The 27,788-nt window shown below is 43.4% G+C and overlaps 1 protein-coding gene across 10 annotated transcripts in view; it reads right to left on the bottom strand.

Moving 5' to 3' along the window:
* Window positions 1–9,168: 9,168 nt before the first annotated feature.
* FOXP1 (forkhead box P1) overlaps window positions 9,169–27,788 on the bottom strand; it is a 586,136-nt gene continuing 567,516 nt past the window's right edge. For all 10 annotated transcript variants that reach the window (XM_068557265.1, XM_068557270.1, XM_068557271.1 and 7 more), the window contains 4 exons: window positions 25,323–25,444; window positions 23,418–23,487; window positions 18,291–18,457; window positions 9,169–12,616 (listed from right to left, as the gene is read on the bottom strand). In XM_068557265.1, coding sequence (XP_068413366.1) covers window positions 12,472–12,616; window positions 18,291–18,457; window positions 23,418–23,487; window positions 25,323–25,444 — 504 coding nt within the window. In that variant the 3' untranslated portion in view covers window positions 9,169–12,471. The remainder of the gene's footprint in view (window positions 12,617–18,290; window positions 18,458–23,417; window positions 23,488–25,322; window positions 25,445–27,788) is intronic.

Below are 27,788 nucleotides of genomic sequence, written 5' to 3'. Positions count from 1 at the left end.
TCCCTCCCTCTCATTATCCACATCGTCACTGTTCACCTCATCCTTTCTGACTGACCTGCAATACAGCGGCCTCCTCCACAGCCCCTGGTCTCTCTCCCTGGCTCTTCCAAAGTTCTCTTACGGGATCCCACTGCCTGCCTGACTACTCTACTGCTTACATAGCCACGGTATCAGCTCTTAGTCTTGTTCTGGGCTTCTACCTTTGTCTCTTTCTCTCCTGTCTCTGTTTTCCTTCATTTCCTTTTACTTAGGTGGCTCCTTTCTGTGTTATAGCACAAGCAGCCAAGCATAGCTTTTAAGCTCATGGCCTGGCCAACCACCAGTTTCTTCAGGAAGAGTATTTCTCTCAACAGTTTTCATAAAAGTCTTGGGATGAGCTCTGAGCAGGAAGGTAAAAGTCCTACCGAAGTAACATGGACAGCGTGGGAGAGGGGTGGCTCCCCAAGGAATAAGGGTGCTGTATGTGCAGAACAGAAATGACTGCTGGGAAACAAAGTCATTGGACGTCCACCTAGATGATCCCCGCTCACCTTTCAGGTCTTAACTCAGTCTTTTGTCTTTGCAGACCTTTTTCTTGACCCCTCCCCTCAAGAGCACATTTCTCTGTGTATGACACATCCCTGGAACACTTGGAAGTTTACATTCCAGTGTGAGGCTGAGTACAGCCTGGCTCCCAGCTAGAGTGCAAAATACAGGAGGACAGGCACTGAGTCTGGTTTTCTCAACACCTTGTCCCATTTCTTAGGAGTAAATTCCGTGGCTCACTCTTGGCACACACATATACACACACGAAATCTCGTTTCGTCCTTATACCTATCTTGCCATGTGAGAATTTTTACTGAAGCTTAGAGACATTTGCCCAAATTTGCACAGTTATCCGGAGGCCAGGGCGACTGAAATCCCATTTATCCGGCTTCAGTCCCGGGCTTGTCTACTTCTGCTCTGAGCCACTCCCATTGCCCACCAGGCACGTTCAGGGTGGTCCCACAGGGAACAAGACAGAGTGAGTCTGTCCTCAAGGAGCTCACGGTCCCTCTAGGCATCCTGTCAGGGACAACGGATCTCAGCTAAGATGGGGATTCTGGATATAAAGGTTTTTATCTGCCTATGAGAAAGACTTTTAGGGGATTTTATAGAAAAAAAAGCTCAAGGAATATGTCAGGCCGCTCACCATTTCAGGAAGGAGCAGAAATAGTCCTCTTGGACGTGAGGCAAATCATAAAAACCCTGTGATACACAGTTAATTCGGAGTGTGTCCATGCCTGGGCACTGTTCTCTTGCCATTGTATTTAATAGTGGGCACAACGGGATAAATTAGGAGATTGGGATGAACACATACACACTACTATATACAAAAGAGATAATCAACAAGGACCTACTGGATAGCACAGGGAACTCTACTCAATATTCTGTAATAAACCTATATGGGAAAAGAATCTAAGAAAGAGTGGATATATATAGATATAGATATAGATATAGATATAGATATAGATAGATATAGATATAGATATAGATATAACTGAATATATATATATATTTATATATACACACACTTATATGTATATACAACTGAATATATAACTGAATCACTTTGCTGTACACCTGAAACTAACACAACATTGTAAATCAACTAGACCCCAATACAAAATAAAAACTACATTAAAAAAAAATGGTGGGCGCAACAGGCTGTAGAGGGCTCACATTTAAATGGTTTTTCTCCATATTATTTGATAACTTTGTAATGTCTTAAAAAAGAATGTCAGTGATTCCACTTTAAAGCTATATTGTCACATGAGCATATGTGGTACCTTAGGCGAGAGGCTTTTTAGAGGTAAGTGGTGTGACCAGTGCCGATAAACGGGCTAAAAGAATCAGCCATGGAGGCAAATCAGCCATGGAGACAAATGCCAACTCTCCACCTTCTCCTCCACGCAACCTTGAGTGTGTTACTTAGAAAGCCCCAGCGTCCACATCAGTGAGATGCGGGTGATCATTCCTACCTGGCAGGTTTGGTGTGAGAATCTTAGAAATGATACTTGGTTTGCTTGGCCACGAAATACAGTGGAATGGTTTACGCAGGCAGGCTCTGGAATCTGACTGTAGGAGTTCAAATTCCACCTCTTCCCTTCCTGGCAGGGTAGTGTTTGTTCATTCACTCAACAACTGTGAGTGTCGATTCCTGGTCCACGTGCTGGGGACGCAGCAGCTGAGCACACAGCCGGGGTCTATGCCCTTGTAGTCGGAGGGAGATGGGCCGTAAGCAAAGACACACATGAACGCAGAATGCTACAAGGCACTAAGTGCAGTGGAAGCAATAAAGTGCGTGAGGGGGCTGTGGATTGCGGAGGGTAGAGCAGGCAGGCAGGGTGCCGTGGACACCGCATGGTCAGGAAAGGCCTCTCTGTTGGGATGTTTGGAGGGAGGAAGCCTGTGTGCCGCACAGAGAGCCAGGAAAAGCCCATCCACTGCAAAGGGAAGGGAAACTCCGAGCCCTGAGGCAGAGTGTGCTTGGGGCCCGGGAGGAGCGAAGTGGCCAGCGTGGCCCCAAGAGAGGGGCAGAGAGGGGCACTTCCCTCCCTGGAATGCGAAGCTGATGTAGCATCAACTCCTCAGGAATTATTGAGCTGGACGGTGTAAAGCACTGGGATTTGTTAACAAAAATTATGATTCTGCCATATGCATGATATATGGGCCCTGCCAGGCTGACTCTACTTAGTGTTTTTCTGTAAAATCTCTTGCTGACCCTGCCCTGAAGTCCATGCCTCTCAGACTCCAGCTCTTTTGCCTCTGCTTAGAGCAACTTCTTCTTCTTCCGAGCTGCCATACTCTTAGACATCCTTTGGGTTTCACTTAAACATGGTGTGTTCCCAGAAGCTTCCTTGATTGTCCACAGTGGGTGGGTGGTCTTCCTGTGTATTCCTGGACTTCCCTTCTCATTAGCACTCAGTGCATTACAGTACAAGCTAATGTTTAAGAACTCTCTTCCCAGTGAACCATGGGCTACAATGGGGGCCAACGCTGTGTCTATCTTGTTCCCAGGTTACCTCCAGTGTTGAGTTTGAGCAGGTCATTGAATGCATTGAATGCTTATTTATGGATGGATGGATGGGTGGATGGTTGGAAGCATGCATGCTAGTGAAATTTGCTCCTAAGAGGGCATGTCAGAAGGTGGGGTTCAATTGGACAGTATTCTAATAGTGGTGAAAGATGGAGTGCCACACACACTCGTTCATGCTGAGATGGTAGATTTCATCAAGAAAAGTTCCCAAGGGGGAATATGTTATTAAATTTTTAGAACCTTAAAATTGGAAGGAACCCTTCTGGTCATGTAGTTAAATGCCCTCAATTACCAGAAAGAGGAAGGGGAGGACCAAGGAGATGAGGTTACTTGCTAAAGTCACCCAGTTCGTATGGTCAGGGCTGGGTCTGGTCACTTGGCATTCAGGTTCCCTAGCATTTGATTCCAAGAGCGTGCTGGGCTCTACTTCTAGGGTCCCAGGATCCGAACACTGAAATGCTCCAAAGCAGGGATCCCCAACCCCCCGGCTGCGGACTGTTCCCGGTCCGCGACCTGTTGGGAACCGGGTCGCACAGCAGGAGGTGAGCGGCGGGCGGGCGAGCGAGCACGTGAAGCTTCATCCACCGCTCCTCACCGCTGGCGTTACCCCCTGAACCATCCCCTACGCCCTCCCGCCCCGCAACCGAATCCGTGGAGAAAGTGTCTTCCACGAATCCGGTCCCTGGTGCCAGAAAGGTTGGGGAGCGCTGCTCTAAAGGATCGTAAAAAAAAATACATCTAATGCTGGGCAGGCGTCGGAGGGACTGTTAGGCTGTATTCTTGGGGGTGGGTGTTCTTAGGTTTTGATGCATTTTGTGGGCAGGAACTGACCACTTTTCATGTGATAGCTTCTAAAGCCTTCAGCCTAATGGAATACTTTTGAAAGTAGTTTAATTTCTGGATCAGACACACCATGCTCCGACCTGCTTGACAGATTTTCTTTTCCCTCCACCGGTGGAATTCTAATGTAGCAAACTTGATTCGAAAATAAATTATTAGTAAACATTTGAAAGTGAGAAACAAATTATTCCTACAACACTTAGCTCTTTCTTCCAAATACACACTTGAAAATTGCTAAGACTCTATTCTGTGAGAATGCTTGAATCTCTCCGTAAATCATAACACGGGTAAACTTACCGAAATATTTTTACAATTTTATTAGAGGTTTTAATTCACTGCCTTATCTCTGTTAGACTGCAAAATAGCTTTAAATATTCAAGCGGTAATTAATGAATCTTTTATGTCGCAAATCAAACATTTTCATCTGTGCGCTGGTGGAGTAGCGCGGTGAGGCAGGATTTAAAGAATAATTGTTTCTCCGGATTCCACACTGTTGACTAGCGTGTACCTTACGTTCGCATGCGTGGCCTCGTGGGGCTAAAGCTCAGTGTGGACGGTCTGCTGTCTTTCTGGAGGTCAGGATTTCTTACGTGTTTCTTGCCAGAGACATTCCCAACTAGATGGAAAGTCTTTGAATGTGGAATTTTTGCTTGAGTGCAAAATAATAAAAAGCATGTGTATGTTAAAAAAAAAGAAAGAAAGAAAGAAAGAAAAAGAAAAAAAGGATCAGCTTAATGGCAAATGAGCATTGGCTTACATTAATATTCTATTACAGTAAAAACTTCTATTTAATAAATTTTCTCCAGACTTTCCCCCTGCCCCCAGAATCTCATGTATTTTTCTAAGTGGCATGCCTACCTAAAGACAGTGTATGTGATGCATTTGATTTATGTTAAGTCAGTAACGTGCACAAGCCATTTAAAATTGTATTTTAAGTGTAGAAACATCAATCCACGGAAACCCGTGCAGTCCCCTATATTGAGAAGGGAGGAGTATTAGCTTTTCAGAGGCTGAAATGCCTTGTAAATACTATTCTATTTGGAAGATGTTTTTCAAACGTGCTGCTTTATGTCAAGTAGCAAGAAAGCAAGTCCGAAATCCCACAGTTTAGTTGAGAATTGAAAATTAAACTGGTATCAAAGACTTCACGTAGCAAAATAGTTTTTCCTTCCTCTCTCTGTCACTAATAAGAAATGAGCCAGCGAGAGCAGCTCCCCAGAAAGCTCACAAAAGGACTGACAAATTCGTCACTGGAAGTCACCCTGTGTTCTTCTGTGGCCTAATTAATACCGGACTGGGTGACATTTATGTATCAGAGCAATAAGCTAAACAGGAAACAATTTATGTCACCTAAAGCTTTTTAACAAATCGATGCAACTATTTGTAATTGCTTGTTTCACAAGATTAAAAGTGCTAAGGCCTGATCTTCGCTCACAGATTTGTGGTCAACCTGACCTGTGCTTCCGTTGTTTTTTTTTTAAAAAAAAAAAAAAAGGAATTGGTGATCAGCAGTGACTTCCATCAACTAATCCATATTGTTAATATTTCTGGAATTTTAATGTAGTTACAATTTATAGCCGATCAAATGTGGTTACCTAAATTGCTGTTGCTGGTAGACAGTTTAACTGTCTTTATTAATTACAGTATAATTTAATGTTTGAGTACCGGCACTTGTGTTGGTCATTTTTACAGCTAGAGCAGTTATCTGCCTTATGACGAACCATTTTAGCATTTTCAATGGAAATTTGCTAATATGATGAGTGATAAAAATGTCACACGCTGGTAAATAATGATTATTGCTTTGGCTGAAATTAATTCTTGAAAGGCCGGTTACCTTCAAATTAACATTATAGCTTGAAGCTTGTCTTTTCTCCCTTTTTCTCCCTCCCTATATTCTTGGTAGAAGCCAAAGAAAAGGCTGGCTGATCATTTCAAATAGATATATATGTGTATTTCGGGGGTGCTAAGCATGGAATCTCATTTTACAATCAGAGTGGAAATAAGATGACATGGGGTATTATTTTTTAAAAAAATAAAATGCTGTTTAAAAATAAATAAAAGTCGGTTATATCTAGAGTGACGGCTTTCTAAGCCAAATATTGTCCCACAGTTAAACCAGTGTTTTTGTACGTAATTTAATTTCCCTCCAGTGTGAATTCTGTCTTAAACCTTTCATCCATCAGTCAATTCGTTAAATGAAGGTTTTGAGACCCAACTTCACTTTATTCAGATAAAGACTACTTTTATGTGACTCAACTACAATAAAGATGAAAGATAAATTGTGAATATTACCCTACACCTAAATATGTGACATTATCAAAGAAGGCACAACCTCGTGAGTGAGTCAAGAAAGACTAATTACACTGTGTTTTATAATCTTCTTCTGGGGGAAGGGAGAGTAACAGCTATCATGCAGCTGGTTAGTGTAGGTGTGAAATTGGTCTCCCTCAAGAGTTTAGGCTCTTGATACAAAGGCTCCCGTTTAAAAGAAGAGCCAACAGTTTGGGTTTGCTGCCTTGTTTATCTGAGTGACAAGCCGGAAATAAATGTCAAAGATGTTCCCGCCTTAGAACGATTCCTGAAATACAGTGAAAAATGTAATAATATGCATCAATCAGCAAAATCTTCTCGAATGCATCGTCCTACTTGGTTTGGGTCCTTCAGTTGATTCAAATATGTGTATTTAATATTTAATTTTACCAACTGCACATGCTGTAAGCAGTATTTATGTTTAAGCCTGGCGTTTAAAGGAATTTCAATTAACCCTAACTTATTCTTAGTAGCTAGATAAGAATTAAGGGTTCAAATGTTTTACTAATTATCAGACTAGAGGGCTTTTAGACAGTGGCATAACTGTATGGGCTTTTCAAAACAATGCTGGGAAAGAACGTTTACATATTCCTCAGCATTATCGGTCTTTGCCGAATAAGAACTGCAAGGTTAATTTTCAAGTCATCTCTTGGCTTGTGTTATGTGCTCTGAATTATGTACGTTAACAGTTGTATGTCACTGCGGTTTGGCCACTTAATAGTGCTGCTTTCGATATACCAATTTAATTTTTTACTCAAAGAGGATGCCCAAATTCATGAATCCTTAGAATATGTATGACAGAATAATATTAAAGAGAAATAGCACATTTTTCTAGAGGTCTGCGATTTTTAAAGACCTCAGAAATCAAGATGGTTTTTCTGGAAATATTTAGTTATGGGAGCTTTACTGTTTCCATCAGTAAAGGCAGCTATCGAACCTACCTTCTGATAGAGTATTTTTGTAAAATCATTTGTCCTAATCTCGGCATTTATCATTATATGCAAAAAGATTTCTTGATGAGAATATTATAGATGGTGCATGTTTTTGACATTAGCATTTTATTTGGATGACTAATCTTGCAGATGTGAAATTTGAATGAATTATTCATGAAATTGCTTTCCTCTGAAATTTTAGTTAGCTCTTAATGCTAGTTATTCAATATTTTGTTTTTTCTCTATAAAATGTGATGAAGAAAAAAAAAAAAAAATCAGTGTGCTTCCTGGAGAGACAAGGTAGCCTGTCTTTTTCTGTTTTTTCCCCAATTCTCTAAGTGGAGACTTTTTCACTTTGAAATCCTGAGGGTTGTAGAGCTTCAGTTCTCCGTGATGATGAAAGCTTTTAGTTAAGATTGATTTTAATTCTGGGTTGGAAGCAGCTGGTGCTAAACCTAAGGCATATGCCGAACCACACACTCTGAGCAGGTCAGAAGGGGAAAGAAACTTAGGCTGTGGCGACTTTTACTACCAGTGTGAACAACCAGCATTTTTATTGCATTTGAGAATGCGATCATGTCAGTAATTAGTACTGACTACACAACATTTTTTTTTTTTTTTTTTTTAATTGTCTGTATCCACAGACACGGAATGATGGAATTACAGTTGATGTCACGGAATGAGTTCCTTTTATGCCTTATCAAAACAAAACGAAATTAAAAAAAAAAAAAAATTCTTGTTACTGGCAGTACATCTCCACGGAGCACCACGCTGACAGTCCGGGCTGTACCATCTCCACGCAGGCTTCTGGGTAGCAGAGATCGTGAGAACTACACCGGGCCCACAAAATGCCTTTGGAATTGTTAAGTCTCATTTCTCAGGAGAGAAAAGCCAAAATCGACTCTCAGAAACATCCAAAATATCCAGAGGGTCTACCATTAACCAAAAGGTCCCCCAAAGATTCAAAATCCTGACAAGCATGTTCTTCTTGGTACCCTTGGAAACGGAGCTCAAGCTGGAATGTGGAAAGGAGAGGAAATCTTTAACTTTTTTTTTTTTTTTCCCCCATGATAAAATAGCTAGTGATGGACATCATATTTTGGGTGAAGAATCCAAGGTGTCTTTACTAGGTCTGACGGAACGCGGGGAATCAGGTCAGAGCCGTCCGAAGGTGGCAGGGCTGGCGGTCACTCTTCCCGTTCATAAGCCTTGATGTTTCCTTTCACTGCTGGTTCAACGCAGGCAGCGTTAACTTGTCTTACAAGGACAGACTCTAGGGACAGCAAGTGGGATGGATTCTCATCCCTGACGGTGCATTTGCCCGGTACAAGGGACCGTTCTCCCTAAGGTACGCTTTTCTTTGGGGAAAAAAAAAAAAAAAAAAAAGCAACAAATTGTCTGTACATCTTGGCACCTTGTAAAGTTTTCTTTCTTTTTTTCTTGTTTTTATACAAAAAGTTCAATAGCTTTGACACTCCCCATGATTAATCACTACTTCACTGATAAACTTTGAAAGTGTGACCCTGGAATTTCATCATGCAAAATATTTACTGCAGCAGGAGAAAACATTGTTTAAAACAACATTTTTTTTTTTTTTTTCTCTTTTCAAACGCATGAACTTGTTTAAGATAGCCAGGAAGGCAATGGTAGGATAAACACAAGGGATAGGATTGTATCAAAAAACAGAGGAACTCACACCGGCAGGCACACACACCAAAAAAACCTGTACAAGATGCTCTGATCAACGAGAACAGGAAAAAAGAAAAAAAAAAAAAAAAAAAAATCTGTCAACTATGTTACAATTTTAAAAGCCAAAAAAAAAAAAAAAAAAAGAAATTTGGGAGTTTCTCCCTCCCACATGTCAGGAAATGTCATCCAATATTCTGAAAGCAAGAATAACTAAATAAAATACATGTGCAGCATATTCTGCAATTCCGTTACATACAGTAGTTTTTTTTTCCAAAGCTTTTTTTTTTTTTTTTAAGTATCGTTAATATAAAGCAGTTGCACAAAAAGCAAAGAAAGGTGTTTTGACAAACAGGTGTATGCATTTATTCCTTTTTAGGAACAATATCTAAAAAAAGAACCACCCTCCGCCCTCCCCCAAAAAAGACAAAGAGTCACACAGACACATCGGGATATATGTACAACATAATAAACCCCATCCTAAAGAAGCAACTGGGATACCCCCAAGGGATACAGAATCAGAATTGGAAAAATCAGAGTGAAGTTTGCTTGCTGTAAAGCCTGAGAAAAATTTTTTTTTTCAGTTGGTTCTTCTGCAAGGCTGTGATACCTGCAAAGATATGTAAAAGCTAATTTTTCTTTTTTTTTTTTCTTTTTGCTACAGTCTTTAGACTAAGCATGCAAGACATACGACTAAGTGCAACTGAGTGAAATGTATTTTTTTTTTTTAATTTTAATCATTCCCTAAAGGTTTGAACTGAGGTATGCGTACTAACAGTTTCTCATGCTGTTAACTTTACTCATGTCTAGCTACACATGCTGAGAATGAACTAATCTACCAGATTTTTATCCTCTTTTGAATACCAAACTAACCAGCAACCACTCAGTTTAGAAGCACAGGGCCCCCTTCCCATGACCCTGTCTGGCTACTGCCTGCACATCATGACGCTGCCTGGAAAAGTTGGGGAAAAAAAAAAAAAAAAAAAGTCTCGAGTGACCACAGACTGCTCTTTATAGAGAAAGCAGTGTGAAGCTTCAAAAGTAACTGCCAAAGAAGTTTTTGTACCAAGCTTGTGAGTGGACGGGAATGTTACTTTTTTTTTTTTTTTTTTAAATGAAAAATGCTGACGCAAGCCTAATCCGGAAAAAAGGAAGGAAAAAAAGGAAACCTTTTTTAAAAAAAAACAAAAACAAAAACCCAGAGGATATATATATATGCCAAGATAAACCCAAATGAATGCAGTGATCATAGCACAGTCCTTAAACAAAAGTGGCATACAATCTTTCTTTGAAAAAGAAATGTCTTCTGGAAATCCTACTACGCGGTCTAGTTCAATTGTGGAAGCTGTTCCGTTCTCTCTGAATTTTACCTTCATTTTATCTTAACTGTCTCCTAGACGGACACCCCCTAAGTTTCATGTGCCATACACTGGTTTTTTTTTCTTGGAGACGGTAATCCCTTCCTTCTATTGCTCCCTTAATACTGTGTCCTATTTCTCTCTTCAGTAGCCCCATAAGTTCTCTTTACAAGATTGTGTTTTGGTCTCTGTAGAGGTACAGAAGGAAAAACCCAAAACCAAAACCAAAACCGAGGACTGGAAAAAAAAAAAAAAAAAAAAAAAAAAAGTAACAACTTTGGTTCCATTACCTACTTGGTCTTCTAAATGTCCTCTATGATGAAGAAGCAGTTCTCTTAAGTTAGCAATAGCCTATATCTCATCAATTGCCTCTAAATTATTTTGCCTCCTTTGATCAACAAGAAGAGGATATTTGGCTTCATCAGATAAAGCATAAAAACAGAGAACATAATTTACCTTTGTGGAATATCTTTGGTAATTTTAGGGAAAAAAAAAAAAAAAAAAAAAAGAGGTACAAAGCATATAAATTAAGCTCCAAAAGGCTCTTAAACTAAAACAAAAGCTACACTCCTAGGTAAATAAATGAGTGACAGGAAAGGGGTGCAGAGGGGAAGCGTTCAGGGGTTCCAAGGACCGAGGCTGTACTGACCCATGACTGTCATGTTCTGTGCGCCATGTTTGTTTCCCCAAAAGCCCAGGGCTGAGCTGTGCCCCCATCTACCTGATGTCTTCTGCTGTTGGTTTTTGAGACTGCTGGGTTGGTGGGGTGATATTGCCTCACATGCTGAACTGCTGTACCAAATCTGCACATTGGAAATTAACACTTTAGCATTTGCTGAACGAAGTCAATGCTCATTAACTCGCATAGCAAATTCAATCTGAAATCTAATTTGCATTCAAACAGATGAATGCCACCCAGCAGGTCTGAATGGATGTTTCGGTTTGGGGCCACCACGACTTTCAGCACAGTTGCTCAGGGAAGCCAGCTTTTGGGCCATTTTGCAAACAAAGCAACCCACACTGGTTTTAACAACTGCGAGAGCCTGAGGCCCCCATCTCAACTAGGTCATCCCAGGGACGGGCTTCCACAGCCACTGTCAGTCAAACTACTGCGAGAGGTTTTTTTTTGTTTTTTTCTGGTTTGGGGGTAAGGGGGCTGCTGCCTATGTCTCCTTGTGCTGGTAAATGCTGTGGCATTTATTAAGAATGATGGTAGGTGCAACATAAAAAAAAAAAAAAAAAAAAAAAAAAGAGGAAAATCTGAAACAACCCCCTTCCCGAACCTTCCAATACTGCTTCATGGAATGAATCTGCATGGTTCCTAGGGTGTCTCTATTTTTTTTTTTTTTTTTTTTTTTCTGTCATTCATTCTCTTTCTGGCAGGAACTTCACGTCTGGGTGAGAGGACCTTCACGTGTAGAGTGCAGCATTTGGGACCTTTTTGCAAAAGATCAAAACGGAATGTTTTCTGACTTTCGAGAAAACAGTGGTGATGTCTGAAGGGACATGGAATGAGTGACAGAAAACTACGAACGAGAAATGACATTCAGCTTCGTATAATAAAAACACCTATTAACATTCATCACAAGGTACAGAAAACTTGAAGCCTCCAAGAGGCCGTGGGCCCGAATGGAGGCCTGAGGTCAGAACTTAAAATGGTATAGGAGAAGCCAAAAAAAAAAAAAAAAAGAGCAATACATTAAAAAGTTTGGGATAATTATTTTTAAACCCTCCCCCCAATACACACACAAAGGCCTTCCCCATCCCAACTGGAAGCAAAAAAAAAAAAAAAAAAAAAAAATGGAGTAAAGGCAGTGATAATCAACATGCAGTACTGTGCAAATAGGTCGTCCATTGGAATCCTTAAATTCTGGGCAGAGGCTTGGTCTGCAGCTTAGGTGCACATGCTCAGTTGGGTGTCCTCAATGTCCAATGTCGGCAGGACTGCAGTTCAAAGTCTGCTGCTAAAAGTGAATCAGTTTAGCAAATTTACAACACTGATGTTGACTGTTAAGAGAGGAAAATCCCCAGTACCAAACAAGTCCATCCAATGCACAGAGTACAAATTCCTTTTTTCAACAAAAAGTAGAAAAATCAAAAATACTCCCAAATGGGATTCTTGATGGCACTAAGAGTTAACACATTGCAGAGTTGTCAAAATGTAGTGAAAAATCCTCCAGACTGTACAACCAATGGAGAACGATTTCACTGCAAACTTTTGACGTGTTTTGTTTTGTGTGCCCCCCCCCCCAATCTTCGCGCTCTTGGGGTCGGCCTGCCCAGATGTTCACTCCATGTCCTCATTTACTGGTTCGTCTTCGTAATCTCTGTCGTGGTCAAAATCCGGACTGTGGTTGGCTGTTGTCACTAGGGATAGCGGCCCTTCAGCTTCCTCTGGATCCAGGGGCTCTTCTTTGACATGTACAGGATGCCTGGAAAGATAAAAGAAGGTTCACCGTGGGGACTTCCCAACCCAAGGTAAGTCGGGTGTTCTGGGTGACACAAAATCCCCAGTCTAGGGCTGTGATGTCCGACACAGCAGCCACTGACCACGTGCGACTATGGAAATTAAGACAATTTAAAGTTCCATTTCTCAGTTACACTGGCCACATTTCAAGTGCTCAAGGGCCACATGTGTTGGCTCACGGCTACCATGTTGGATAGCACAGAGGGAGAAATCTCCATCATCACAGAAGGGTCTCTGGACAGAAGCTCAGTGGGCGTGTCCTCCTCCCGTGCTATTTCTTACACTGTAATGTGCACCCAGATTACCGTGGGATCCGGTTAAAATGCAGCCTGTGACTCAGCAGGTTTGGGGTGTGGCCTGAGACTCTGCCTCTCTGACCAGCTCCCCGGCGATGCTGCTGGGGTCCGAGGACCACCCTCTGAGTGTCAGCTAACAGGCCCCGTAGTGGCCTGCTGGGCGGATGAATACAAATCTTCAAATAATCCCGTGAAGCGAGGATCGGTTAACGCAACAGTGGTTTGTGGGGACCACTGTGTGCAAGAGGCTGGGCTAATCACGGCTTGCTGTGTGTTCTGCTTTGCTAGTTAACATGCAGAACCTGTGAAAGAACTCTCCGGAGACCGACCCCAAGCGAGGGCCTATCATTAATCAACTTCAAGCAAACACAGCAGAGAGACACCATGATACATGCTGGAAACTCCAAATTAATGCATATTTTTACAAACTGTCAATAAGGCAAGAAAAGCCCTGCCAGGAAACACAAACGGAGAGGAAAAGGCGCGCTCAACACAACAGTATGATAAGAAAGCAGAGCCCCGATCAGAATAATAACGCTGTCAGCTGTAAACAAGGCAAAACATGAGGCCCGGCTGGTAGCGGCCACCGGGACGCAGGGCTCCGATGAGATCTGCCAACTTGCTCATTATAGCCCAGCGCACGGTTCACCCGAAGGGGCCTGCGGGGGACCACGCGAAACCGCTCCGATAACAATTGAGAAACGTTGTTCCTAAATCATATTTACAACCGATCCTTTGCAAACACAAATTACTTTCGGTGGCGGTGGCGGTGGCGGTGGCGGTGGCGGTGGCGGGGCTTTTGATACGTACAAGAACCATTCAAGTTTTTTTTTTAAAAAAGAAGTCCCATTGCAGGAACGGGCTGCAGAAGGGAGGATTTTTTTCATTCACCTTATCAAGTAATACTAGTAATAAGAGGAGGTGCTGGGGATGGTGGCCTTCCTAAATACCTGATGTTGTGTGCAAACCCCGAAGGCCACTTGAACCCTTGAAAAATCAAGAGAGGAGTGCTTTGGACTGCCCTTGACACGTGAACCTCTCCAGAAGACCAACTGACTGTAAAATTAGCACAGCCTAGAGTGTGTTTGGGGGTAGATGTTGGGATAAATAGCTTTTAAAAAATAGGGCCCGCATTCTTACAACCTATGTGCAAAACGAAATATACCCAAGTTTTATTAGAGTATGTTTTACTAGTTTGGCTCCATCTATTTTTAGGTTTTTAATGGGCCTATTTATTTGTGTTTCAGCAGCAAGATCCAGGACCGGATGCATAATTTGCAGAGCCCAGTGCAAAGTGAAAATGTGTTTGAAAAAGTCGTTGAGGATTTCAAGACGGAAACAGCTGAGAGTTAAAACTTTTAAGTGTGGGATCCTGCGTGACTGCATACATCACGTTGCCTGGGAAGTCAGCTCCGGTAGGACCCCCTATATTCTTTCGGGAAGAGTTAGGTGTGTTGGTTTTTATTCCTTAAAAAAAAATAAAAATCACCCATAAACCCTAACTAAGGTAGACTTTTTTGGTTTTGCCTGTCCTCTCCCATTTAGGGCCGTGTTTTTACATATTGTACACGTAGCAAGAATGTGATTGATTACTTTGCTACCTTTACAGTTTTAACTGTTATGGCTATGAGATCCCAGTGTGATGACATTAGTCCCTTAATACTGGGCATCTGGGGGTTGTCTTTGGCTCACCCCCGTACCCCGCCCCCGCCTTGCTCTCTGTATAACACAGTGACCGCTTTTATCCATATTTCTGTTGGTTTACCTCCTTAGGATAAATTTCTAAGAATAAAATTGTTGGAGCAGAGGTGAAAACATCTTACGGTTCTTATGATTTAGTACGATATTCACTGCCAAAGAAGCTTTATCAATTTAGACTCAACCTCATCAGCACCAAGCACTGCTTTTTAAGAACATCGTGTTGCTGAGCAGGTGTAATAAGGAAAGCTCAGGTTACCGTAAACTGTGTGTTTTGGATGACTGACAATGGTGAACATCTCTTCATGTTTCAGTTTCATATTTGCACTACTGAGTACCGTTACTTCAAACATTACCCACCTCCTGTCCTCTGGTAACAGGGTTCTTGTGACACTGATTGGATAGGAGGGTTGCTGGGTTGTACGTAGCCTGGACTGAGAGTCAGCTGTGTTTCCCTGATCGACGTTTTCCTGTTTTCATTTTTTTCAACTACCGGATGTATTCATCTTCTCCGGTTTACAGAGCTGAATTTGATGACAGAGATGATACAAGGCTATATGGGTGGGAGGGGTGCTGGGCCCTGGAAGAGACTGGCGAGTCTTCATGAAGTTCTTGCTTTGTAATTTTAGACTCGGACAAATGTTTTGCCAGGCAGAACAAAACAAAATCCCCCCCACCCCCCGCCCCCAAGTCCCGCCAACAAGGTAGAGTTCACGGGAGAGAATATTTCGTTTTCCCCTGAAATTTGCAACCCAACTTCAGGAAGGTTATTTTCCGTCCCAAAGACACAGGTGACGACCCTACGCACGCTAGTTCAATCCCAGCATCTACTGCCGAGTGGAACCCCAGCAAAGGTGAACTGACCAGGTCTACAGTGTGACAACCTGACAACACAACCAGGTGAGATACTAAGGCTTCTTAAAACTCCACAGAAATGAAATCCAGCTTCACGATGTTTCGTGATACCAGCAGATCCCCGCCCCCCCGGCCCTTCCTCCCCCCGGGTGCGGGGGGGGGGGGGGGCGCCAAAGCAGTAACTCAGGCATGCAGGGCTTTAGAGAAAGGACCTCCATGCGAGATCCATTTCAGGTAAGACGCACACTGCTCAAGATACTGTGTTTCGTGGTCTCCCAGGTGCCTCCTGGGAGATGGAGCTGCACGTGGCGCCTTCTACCCTTGCAGGTCACCCCCCACCCCGTGCCTTTCTCTCCGACTCCTGCTTCCGAAAGGGCTCCCAGTGAATAACTGTGCAAAACCCCACATTTCCTCTCTTACATCTGAGTAATTCCTTTGTTTAGCTACTCTGGGAACAGAAGAGTCTTTAAGGCAAGCTGACTGGTGTTTAAAGGCATTGTGTTCAGAGGGTGTGGGCACAGCATGGAGTATTTTGCTTTGTAGCTGCTTTAGCCCCTCTCAGGATAAAAGTATAAGGCCCCAAAGCCATAATTATGTGACTACTTTGTAGCGTTTGTTTCAAGAGACAGACAAAAAGGTTGTGGTGTTTGAGTGTCACAGAAAGGGTAAGAAGTTCTATTTCGACACTCAATAGTAGCTGGGCTGCCTCGTTAACGAGGCCCTTTAAGCCTTGCTGTAGAGTTTATGGCTTGATTTATTCCAAGAGAACAGAACAGGTGAGAAACAAGCTGCATCATAGCAGGGTAATGCACACGTTGGACAAGAAAGAAAACTACGTCATTATAGAATTTGCTTAATGCAAATTTGAGATCAAAAAGAGTTAAGCATCTCTAACAAACACCGAGAGTAGGCATAGGGAATGGGCTGATGACAAACAATTATTTTTAGCAAAATAATTTATTTTAGTGTAAACCTGTGAGATTTGAGCAGTAAAACAGTATGCTTTTGGGCATCTTTATGCAGGGTTTCTTAAAGACGAAACACACACACGCACACCAGTAAAACCTTCATTTCGTTAAAAATTAGGCTGATTGCCTGCTTGCTGTAAAACAAGGTTTCTGGTAATACTTGGGGTCAACTCAAAGTCTGAAATAACTTTATAGTGACTCTATTCTTGTACAGCAAAATTAGCCTCACTCTAAACTGCTGTGAGAGGTTTTACCCAAATAATACCTTTTTTCTTTTCTTTTCTTTTTTTTTTTTTCAGCGATCCTTTTTACCATAAATAATAGGAACACACATCAAGTAAACGTCAGCGGTCTATGGATGCTATGACAAACAAACAGTCTCCCTTCCACTCAGTCACTTCAGATGCTTTTGCTCCAGTTAAGTATTCCTTGAAGCAGCGCGCATGCCAATTTACATGTGCTCTGAACTTCCTTAATAAATATCTTAGTAAATACTCCTGTCGTGACAACGATTTCGAGATGAATACGGGTGTGATAATAAAGTCAGAAAGACCAGGTTCCTTGACGAAGGACGATGGATGGCAGTAGCAGCGTGAGAGAGAAACACATTCTTAAAATGCTGTGGAGTAAATGCTAAGAGACTGTTGTTATAAATTTAAAACGATTATTTTCATCTTTAAAGGTCCTTTCCAAAGCACTTTGGGCATGCAATTCAAATGCTAAAGAATCAAATTTCAGATTCCTCCAAACCCACCAATTTACCCATGCCGGCAGACAGCATTTTGCCTTTGTTGGTAGGTGCCAGTTCATGCTCTTGCTAATTGCCACAGGTCATATTTTCCATTCTGATCACTCAAGTGCTCTTAAAATAAGACGTTGGTCAGGAATTCAGAAACACTGTAGACAAGGGGTTCGTTTCTAGGAGCTGACAGCATGGTCAACACTGAATAGGTTTATTCCTTTAAAGCGGGCAGCGGGGTTTCGCAGAGACTCGCTGAAAGCCCGAGGCTGTCATTCGACAGCATCCCTCGCCAATCCTCTCTGGGGAAATGTGCTTTCTTTGCTCTTTTAAAACTCTTCCTGGGAGAGAGGGAGTTGTTACCGTCACCCCGCCTGCCTCCCATCACCCAGCCAACAGGGGCACCATGCACAGCCCTGCCCGTGGTGTGCCTGGTCCTGATGCCACGCACATGCAGCCTGGGATAGCCCTCGTCCCTCACTCCGCACGCTTCTAGGCGTGCTCGTTACACTGCCGTCTGCTGCCATAATGCTCCTATTAATTTTCCTTTTGATATTTTAAGAGCAATCTATAAATCACGCCGCCTTTCGTTCGTGCCATCGTCAGTGCTCGGTCATGACGCTTCGGCGTGGCGTTCGCGCTTCCGCGTACCACGTAACCAAGTGAACAAGCATCCTTTGCCTCCCTGCTAGGTTCAGCCCGCCCGCACGGTGGACAGACAGCAAAGAACTCTGTCACCGGGATGCGTTCTACTGCTAGGAGGAAAGGGTAATGTGGCTGATATGATGGCCTGAGCCGAGCAAGCGAAGGCAAAAAGCACAGGTGTCCCCCATTTTTATGGCCCTGGGCACTCGTGGGGCTGCATGAAGCCTGCTGCTGTAACGGGAACGTCAGTAAATGGTCCTCCTAGGCGCGAACCGAGCTAAAGGTTTCTGGACGCACCCACTTCTATCTGGGTTCTAGGAAATCAGAAGTTACAGAAAAGGTGTCAAAAGCCGCCAGAGGAGAAGGGGCCGGTGTGCACCTAGAACAGGGGGAGCGGGATGCGACGGCAAAGGCGTTCTGGGGTGGCGGGGTACTCACACGGCTTGCATAGGGGATCTGCCCGGGCTGCTGTCGCTCTCGTTGCTGTTGGTATGCTCCATCGCCCCGTTCAGCTCTTCCCGTATGGCGCTGGCTAGGTTGCCCAGAGTGGGGTTTCCCATGGAAGCGGTAGTGTATAGAGGTATACTGTTCTCAGCCATCGAAGCCTGCCATCAACCGAGAGAAGATTTATGAGGACAAGGGTGTACACAGACGGGGAAGCTATCAATTATGGGTGGATTCAATGATCTTCGGTTTCACGTCGTTCTGGCACGGTTGGAAAAGACAAGTTTCTAATAGGTGTAGAAGGATTTGTGCTTTACAAGTCAGGCTGCTGACACACAGCCCAGGCTGGGTCTCAAGAGAGCTAGCTGGAGGGACCAAAGCGCCCGTGGGGAGCGAGGGCTCAAGTCGGCCCTGCTGGGTAGAGGCACACGGGTTTAGACAAGGCTATCTACCAGTAACAAGGTGTCTGTCTGATGCGTTTTTCCAAGAGGAACGGATTAGTTCTAGATCACAGGGACATATAATGGATTTTCATTTCTTTATCCACTTCGATGACTCCAGTATTGGATATTAAAGATTTGAGCAGATTACTCTGGCTGCAGAGCCCAAACTTATGAGAGCTTCCATAACCATCTGTCTTAGAGCCTACAGAAAAGGAAGAGATTATAGAAGTGGAATCCATTTTTATCTCCCTGCCCCCATCACTTCCGTTGGAATTAATTATTTTTGAATCTTTTTAGTGTAGTTTGAGAGAACTGGTTGAACGGTAACTCTAGGTCATCTTTCAGGCTCTGACCAATCAATCACCTGGAATTTGAGGACTGAAGAAGACAGAAATCTCTGGCAAAAGGAAGCTGTAAATCGTATTTCTTTTGGGTACGTAAGTACATCCTTATTGAAGGTGACACAGTCCCTCCCTCCTAGCGAGTGTCAGCGAAGAAGTGTGGAAATGGAGGGGAAAAGAAAGAAATCATAAACTCTATGCTGGGATACTGCTCATTTTTTTTTTACCCTACTGCGGTTGAACAGAATGACCACCCCAGTCTGAGATGCGGATAATAGTCAGACATATCACTGGGCTCAAGTAGCCATACTGTTGCATTTGGGTCGTGATCTTGACCCAGTGACTTTTCATTTTACTGAAGAGGACAGACGTTCAAAGACTGGCGGCTGTAATTAGACCCAGATTTATCAAAACGGTCCTCTTGCAGACTACACTATGCCTGGTTTTCCATCCTAATGAGGAAAAACGTGCAATCACAAGACAATCTGGCGTGGTGACTCCAACTGGCCAGTCATACGCGAGTCCAGACTATTCTAGAAATCCTGGCTCTGGTGAGACAGTAAGAGCCAAAAACCAAGAGAGGACGCGTACAAAGCTGGGCTGCAGAGACTCGCAGTCTCACTCACTGTACAAACTCCAAAGCCAGAAATGCCTTAGCGATCCAAGCCCCGCGATGGATGCCCCGTCCACACCTACCGCAGCCTTGGCTAAGGGACTACTTCAAAGGCAGGCCCTGCGCAAGCCCACGGCTTTCCCTTCCCTTCCCTCCACTTCTGAATTTATATAACAACTGCCTTCTTTCTTTTAAAAAATGGAAAAAAAAAAATCCTGTTTTCATTTCCAAATGTGGTGAACTCATTTTGATGAACAGCACATCTGAACATTCCTCACTCTCCTACAGTTTGTCAAATAATTTGCATCAAGTACTTTTTTCAACAGATCTCTTGTAACTGCAATAAAGCACTTTTTTCTTTTTTGGCAGAGCGAAAAGACAGACCCGTTGCCCGAGTTTCCCACCCCCCCCCCCCCCTCCCCCGCCCCAAGGTGCAGCTGGAAAAGCATCTTGACTGCCTTTGTTTGACACAACACAGTGGTCCTGCCTCTCCCCGACATGGAAGTTCTGCTGGGACCATCATGTGAGTCTCTTTTTCCTGGAAATACCACAAAGCCATTTCACTGCTACAGTCAGAATGTGGCGAAAGCGGGGCCCTCTCTAGCTTGGTATTTTTTCGCAGCTTCTCAAAGAAAGATTGAGAAGTAAAAACAAAATGGGCACTGTTTCTAAGGATGTAGTCTTTGGGACGAGCTGGTCACGTACAGGGCAACCTTTTGGGGATGATTCGTCCTCCGTGGCTCTTAATGCGTTCTAGGGCAAAGCCATTTCCGATGGGGACTGGATCATAAAACCTGGGCTGACAGTGGTGAAAGGCATCCAAAGGTAATAAGCATTTTACACTGATCCCTTGATTCTCAGACAAAAAAGATGTAAATGAAAAAAACCAGCCTGGTCGCCTTTTAAAAAAAAAAAAAAATGATCAAGTGGGCTGCAAAGAGAAACCTAGTGGCTCCTTCACAATAGAGCCTCTTGGACATTCTCTGAGTGAGGGAGCAAAGCAACCCACCCGAGCTTCGAAAAATTTTCACCAACGGCTTAGGTCTAACCTAGTGGTTCTTTTTTGGCCGTTGATGTCTGTCTATTTAGGAGAGGGGGCCGGGGGTGGGGGGGGCGGGGGCGCTTACAATTTTTATAATGGACCTAATTATATAAGTGGTCCTATGCCCACAGTATGTGGTTTCATATCACACTGGCCCCTCTGCCAAAAACAGAAAAAAAAAGAACGAAGGTCCTTAAGTCAAGGTGCAGAAGTCCCTAAGTCCTGTCCCTCTTGGAATGTTTGTTAACCGCTCTGAGACGCCCGGCGGGGAAAGGCAGTCTATAAATACGAAGCTTTACGGTTACCCTTAGTTACTTCACTTTTTCAGAGCATAATGCAATCTGTCCCGAGTCCAATGTTTTATTTCTGTAGTGGATTCGGCTGTCCTATTTTATATATTGTATATCACGCGTTATGTTGCTCTAGTAATCTTTTGAAGATGTTGTTCCACTATTATTTTTACTTGCCTTGCAAAATGGCAGTGGGCGGGAAGGGAAGGCCTGCTGGTAGACTCTTTATTTAATTTGCACAGCAGAAAGTTGTCCTAGGGGACTGTCTACTGACCCAGGACCCAGACTCCTAGAGGAGAGGAAAAAGATCCATTCCTCAAATGGTGACTTGAGATGCATGTATTCACCTCACTGCAGGATGCACATCAAGTGTTCTTGGAAAACGGCAGGAGAGTTTGGGGCTATCAATCAATCACTGAAAATAAGAAAGGGTGCAGAGGAGGCCAGAAGGAAATGTTGTTTTAGAGGTGAAACAAACACGAACAGTTCTGTAAAGCGTCCTAATTGAAATTAGTCAACAACAACAGAGTGAAGAGAATCCAGAGGATCACCGTTGCTGGTGGATTGTTGTTGTTGTGTTGGTTTTGTTTTTCGGCCTTGCCGCCTCATGAATGCAAACTGTGCCTGTGATCTTAATACGATTCCAGATAGAGCGGCCTTTAAATTCACATTTTACAAGACTCCAGGGAAAATAATAAGTTACTAATGAACGGTATTTACAGTGGCGGCATCTAAGCGTGCTTTCATTTCCTTTTCGAAAGTTACTGTGTGAACTACAAGTAATTAAGAGAAACTCAGAAAGCAGTTCCTCCTAGGAAATTTGGTTCAGGCTAAAAATTTTATCACACACACACACACACACACACCACACACACACACACACACACACACACACCACACACACACACACCACACACACACACACACACCACACACACACACACACACACACACACACACACACACACACACACACAGAGAAAAGCTAAGGTCAGTGAATTGGCCTCTGAACTGAAACTGCAGAGAAGAGGCATATCATCCATCCTCGGGAGCCTTGAGCTCCTGCTGAGTGAACTGGGAAAGCGATTCTCTAGGGCGCAGAGGAGGTGCTCAGCAAATAGTTAGTTGTTAAAAAGGAATAGCCAGCGCTCCCATCCTGATCGCCTCTTCACTGCACTCTGTTCCCCTTAACGCTGAGCGTCTCCGAGTCTGCATCATTAGCATCCCTTAAGGAGCCTCTCTTTTAGACTTCTCTCATTTGCACCCTTCCCTCACAAAATTTTAATATATGTTTGTGCGTTACGGCCCTTTGCAGGAGCCCGTGACATTGTCATATTTAAGTATCAAGAACACATGCTGCAAAGGTCTGTCACGGGATAGGATCACATACGTCCGATCTATCTGTGTAGACTGTTGTCATTTAAGTTACCGAGATCCCTTTGGCCTGTGGTCTAGCACAATCTAGGTGGGTCAAAATCCAACAGGACCACGGACGGGCCAAAGGACCCTACCCTGCCTACCTATGAACTCTGGAGGGGGATACCCTGGTAAACCTTAAGGAAGTGTACTACAGTCTTCTCTTCGACTTAGGAGATGAGATGATTTGACTGTTGTTGGGTAACGGAGAGCTGTGCGATAATTCAAAGGCTTGATTGATGGATGCCAGGGCTGCCCTGGTAACTCACGTTTGGGTGGTAACCTCCCTCCTGCTCAAGCCCCGTGGCTTCGTCCCCTGGCAACGCCGGTTACGTAAGGAGGGCTTGGTTTGTCAGTAGGAAACATACGTTCTGCGAGCTTATTAATTACGTAACCTTGAGCAATCCGCTGGAAACCTAAAGAGTTTCTCCTTCAACACCTCTATCGCTTGAACAAAAACAGTTTACTTTTACCAAGCGAACCGAACCCCCCCCCCCCCACCCCTCTCCCCAGTGAAAAGAGGCTAAACTAGACTTTAAAAGAAAAAGGAGCAGAAGTTTAAAAAAAAAAAAATAGAGCTCTGCTTTCTCTTTAAACCCGTGAACAATAGAAGGTCATGTGACACAGTGGCCTATCATCCAGCACATTAATAGCTGTGCTAGAGTAATTACACTTGTGGTATTTTTGCCTCAAGTGAAATTCTGAAATAAGAGGATGGAAATTATGATACTGCTGATAAATATTAATAAGTGAACTTTTAATTTTTTTGCCACAATATTCAAAATGCTAAGCATCCTGCTAATGCTGAGGCAGCCCGACGTGTTTGCCTCCAGGGAGTACGATGCTTTGTGCACTTAAGAAAAAAGTTTAACGGAATTAAAATTTAATATCTAATTAGAGCGAGGCTAATATATTTTGAAATGAGCGCGGGAGCCATGTGCCTCCGCGGCAGAGTCGGGACGGCCGTTAATCTTACCTGTAAAGCTGCATTGAGAGGTGTACAGTAGGCGTGGCTGGTCTGCATGTTTTTAATAAGGGAAGGGTTACTGCATAAGAGAAAGATAAAAACTCAAAGTTAAACGCAATCAATCAATCAACCTCCGAGTTTTTCGCGAAGTCTCGTCTTAAGCTTCCCGCTATCCTTCCAAATCAGAAATGTCCCCCAGCCAGAAAACCAAAGAAAAGGTGGGTTTCGCCCTAGGCGCTGGCTTTGTGGGGCTGGTCTGTGTGAACCTCCCCGCCCCGGGGTGGGAGAGACTTTGCCCTTCAAGCAAACTGGGGGTAAAATTCTGGATTAAGTAATCATCATCGCCTCGGGCACTCCCTCCACGGATGAACTTTTGTCTGTCTCACAGAACAGTGACCTCCCTGTAAATGGGTAGTAACCCCCCCCCACCCCCCCCACCCCCGGACTCCAGCGGGAAGGCAGATGCTCTAGGGCCTTGGGCTGGGGAAGTCAGCAAGCGGACCGGCAGGGTTTCCTGGGAGCCAGCGGGAGGAATCTTGCGTCTTAAGCTTCTCCAGGATTTGAATTCGAGAATCAATGCTAGAGGAACGGCAGGGTAGCTCTGAAGAAAAGATCTTCAAGGCTCATTTATTGCCAAAAGAAAGAAGATGGAGAGAAGGCTACTCCAGGGGAGGGTCAGGCAGCCGAGGCTGGTTTCCAGTCCTTCGGGCACAGCCGCAATTTGGGAGGGTACGAGAATAATTTGATGCTCTGTCCATTACCGACCAAGTGAAGACAAGCTAGATGTTGTTTTAAGGACAGCTGTAGCCAGGACGGATACAAATACTTAAAAAAAAGAAAAAAAAAAATCATACAGGAGGCTACTGAGGGAAAGAAAGGGGTGGCGGGAAATTATGTACGTTTCCCAATGGTCCCTAAAGGAAGTAGATGCACGGTTCTCCGTTTCTTTCCCATGCTTGGAGCCCTTTTGGCATTCATTTCACTATATTTATATCGTTATACTGAGTGAGCCAAGAAGAAGAAATTTATCCCAGTAAATACGCATTTTAACTCTAAAGAAGGAAGTTTCCCCTTCACTTGGAGGAATTAGGGGTCAGGCAAAAGCATTGAGTTACAGGGTCCCCGTAAAGCTGCTGAATCAAAAGCCAACCGATATTTGCATTAAAGACGTCAAAAAAGCATTATTCAAGGCACTGGTGTTCCAAAGAGAAACGAGAGAAATACATGTACAAATCACACGATTTAGTTCCGTTGCAGAAAGCCGTGGCACTGCTACGTGGTGAAATGCAAAACTATCATGGGATGAGTCAACCATGCAAAGCCAAAGCAACAGCAGAAACAAAAAACAAAAGCAAGTAAAGGCTCTTACTGTGCGACAAGCTCGTCAAAGTTTTCATCGGGGCAGTATTTGCGAGGACGGCCTCGTTGAATATGGCGGCCACGTTTAAACTCTTCATCATCAACTGTCCAAAAGGACCCAAACTCATCCTCTACTCTGATAAAGCACTTATGCAGTGAGAGGTTGGTGCGAATGGCACCCTGGGATAGGAGCAGCGGCAAAGGAGATGAAGTGGCAACAAAAGGAGGCGGGGTTGGGGGCAGAACAGACATCCAATACAGGGAACAGGAGAAAGAAAATAAAATGCAATAAGCATAAGCCAATGGTTTGTGAGGGTTAATATGCATTGCCACCTAAAAGCTACTAGCATGTGATGCAACAAAGACCAGCAAGCAGGGCAGGGGGACTGGTGGGTATACAAAACAGGAGGGATGAAATGCTTTTTTGCTTCCCTTAACTGAGACAACGTGAAACCAGTTCTTTGGTCTAACACCATCTAGCAGCCAAAAGCCTCTACGTTACACTTGTTAGCGCAATCCAAGCTAGGCTAAGAAGTTCAAACATGGTGGACGTACCCACTGATCTTTTGTGGCCTTCGTTTTTGGAACTCTACTTCATCCACTGTCCATACTGCCCCTTTAACGTTTTCTACTCGCACAAAACACTTGTGAAGACTAAGATTATGACGCACTGCATTCTGCAGCAAGTATAAAAGAGAGAACATTTACATTTTCTATAAGAAAAGACTCCAAAAACAGCAGTAAATTCAGCCTAACAGTCCACAGTTGTAAAACCGTCCCCGAGAACTGTAGCGCCCACCCCCATGGATGACCCTCCTGTGGTGAAGGGGGCGGGGGGGGCCTCTTCCAAAATCAAAACCCGCAATGATGACTTACTTGTGTTCTGGCATTTCTCTAGTCTAGTCTCTGGTGAACAGTTAAGCAGAGGAAAGATTTTTTTAATATGCCTATTAGCCCCCAAATAGGTTTCACGGCCAAAATATAAAAGTAATGTTAATACGACTTCAAAATCAGGAAACAGGTAAAGCATAAAACCGTCCCTTTTAAACCCACTTGTCTCTCAGACAAAAGGGGTAATTTATTTTAATTATTTTAAACCATGAAAGATGATAATTACTACTGTTAAATACATTTTGCTTCTTTTTAACTCGTCAAAGTTTCGGCTTTAACACCTTCGACACATTTGCTCAGGTTTATTATGAAGAAATTGACATTGGATTTCTACCATTGAGAGTACCACCTCCTGTAGCTGATAGGATTGGTGGGGGGGCGGGGGCAGTGACATGACCCCCAGTGGATCAGTATCCATTATCAAGCTAGGTCTTACCTTCCCAAATATATAAATGTTGGCCCTTACTATGGGCAAGTGCTTTTAATTAACCGAGAAAATGCCAAAGGAACCCATGAGTAGATCTCTCAATGGCAAAATGAGGATACTCTAGTTAAGTCGATGGTTTCTTTCCATAGACACGTTTCTTTCTTAGGGTTCAAAGTCATTTCCGGTCACTCGTAAACTGAGACCCTTGACATCTCTAATCTACCAAAGGAGCATCTCAACTGAAGGGTGAAGAGTTTTGAACATCTCATCCTTCCTGAGTTTCAGGAATAATCCGCACCCCTTACTTACACTAGGTACAGTAACAAGCATGGCTTCATCTCTTGAGTTCTCCTGGGTGGACGTGATTGACCCTCAAACCTGGACATGAGGCTATTTCAAAGAGACCCATATCATTTACTCCCAACTTTCTTCTTATAGGGCATGAGTAGGTGACAACAGGGGCGGGAGAAGTGGATACTTGCACCACACCTCACATCCCTTTGTAAGTCCCTCAATCCATCTGCAGCTATTGCTTACACAGTCTGTATTCCTCCCCTTAACCTGCGACATACTTCATCCTTCCAAGTGGCAAATCTTGATCTGTACTTTGAGAGGTGTTTCAGTTTTTGGATGATCACCATTAGCGACTCTGTGAGGAGTCATGCTAGAGAATGGTGATTTTTCTTGTCTGTTATGGAATATTCAGAAGGTGACGAGAGAAGTTTTATCACATGGCGTGACGAACTGCTCACAAGGAGAAGCCACAGGACAACTCCTCAAGGAAGTTTTGAGGAATGTCAGCATAACTGGGGTGGGTTCAGACTTCCAGCTGCCTACGAAGGGACACCCCTGATTCAAACAGGTTTGACAGGTCTGCATCAAAACGAAACAAACATCTCTGGAAAATGTTGGGCATGTTATAATTACAGTTGGTAGGGCAAATTTCTTGGCGTATAAACTGTAGTCTGGTCTTTAAATAGGCACTTTCTTTTTTAATATTGCACAAAGGCAGAGGATAAAGGCTGCTAAGGGTCTACTGTTTATCTCCTACGATGACACTGAGGAGGCTGAAATAAATAAATCAATAAATAAACCCAAATTTCCTGAAAAAGAAAAAAAAAAGTCCAGACAGAGCATGTGTACCTATCAGACACCTTACTGGGAAAAGAAATCAACATCTCTCCTCATCCTAATCACTGTCTAAGTTTTCCAGTAAGTATCAAAATGTACAGGACTGTACACTGTAAAGCCATGTCTGGAAAACAGGACTGCTATAGATCTGTCTGAACTATACAGCCACGTAAATAAAACTGTAAAGTCAAAACTTAAGTTTTGTTTTCGAAGACCGTGCATCCAAGTAAAAGCAACGGGAAGTGGAGAGTTTCCCGCAAAAGCTGAGTGAACTCTTTCCACTCATCACCTTCACTGGGCATTTTATCTTCTGTCTAAGATGACAGTACAAATAAGGACACATGGAGAAAATTATACGTATTTATGAGTCATTCAATACTTCATTTAGGACTGTTTATATGAAGGGCACTTTTTCCTGCAGTTTCTGAAAATGAAAAAGTTAAATCTGAAGATCTGAGCTTAAATATCACATTCGTAACGGGTAATTATTTTAAAACTTGATCATTTGCTATTTATAAAAGGCAATCTGAAGAAAATGTCTGCTTCATGCTTATAGTTCCGAAATTCTAAAA

The sequence above is a fragment of the Eschrichtius robustus genome, chromosome 12 (genome assembly GCF_028021215.1).
Source record: "Eschrichtius robustus isolate mEscRob2 chromosome 12, mEscRob2.pri, whole genome shotgun sequence".
In the NCBI taxonomy this organism is placed as follows: domain Eukaryota; kingdom Metazoa; phylum Chordata; class Mammalia; order Artiodactyla; family Eschrichtiidae; genus Eschrichtius; species Eschrichtius robustus.
Note: the sequence above shows the minus strand (reverse complement) of the source record. Positions and strands in the feature narration are given on the sequence as shown.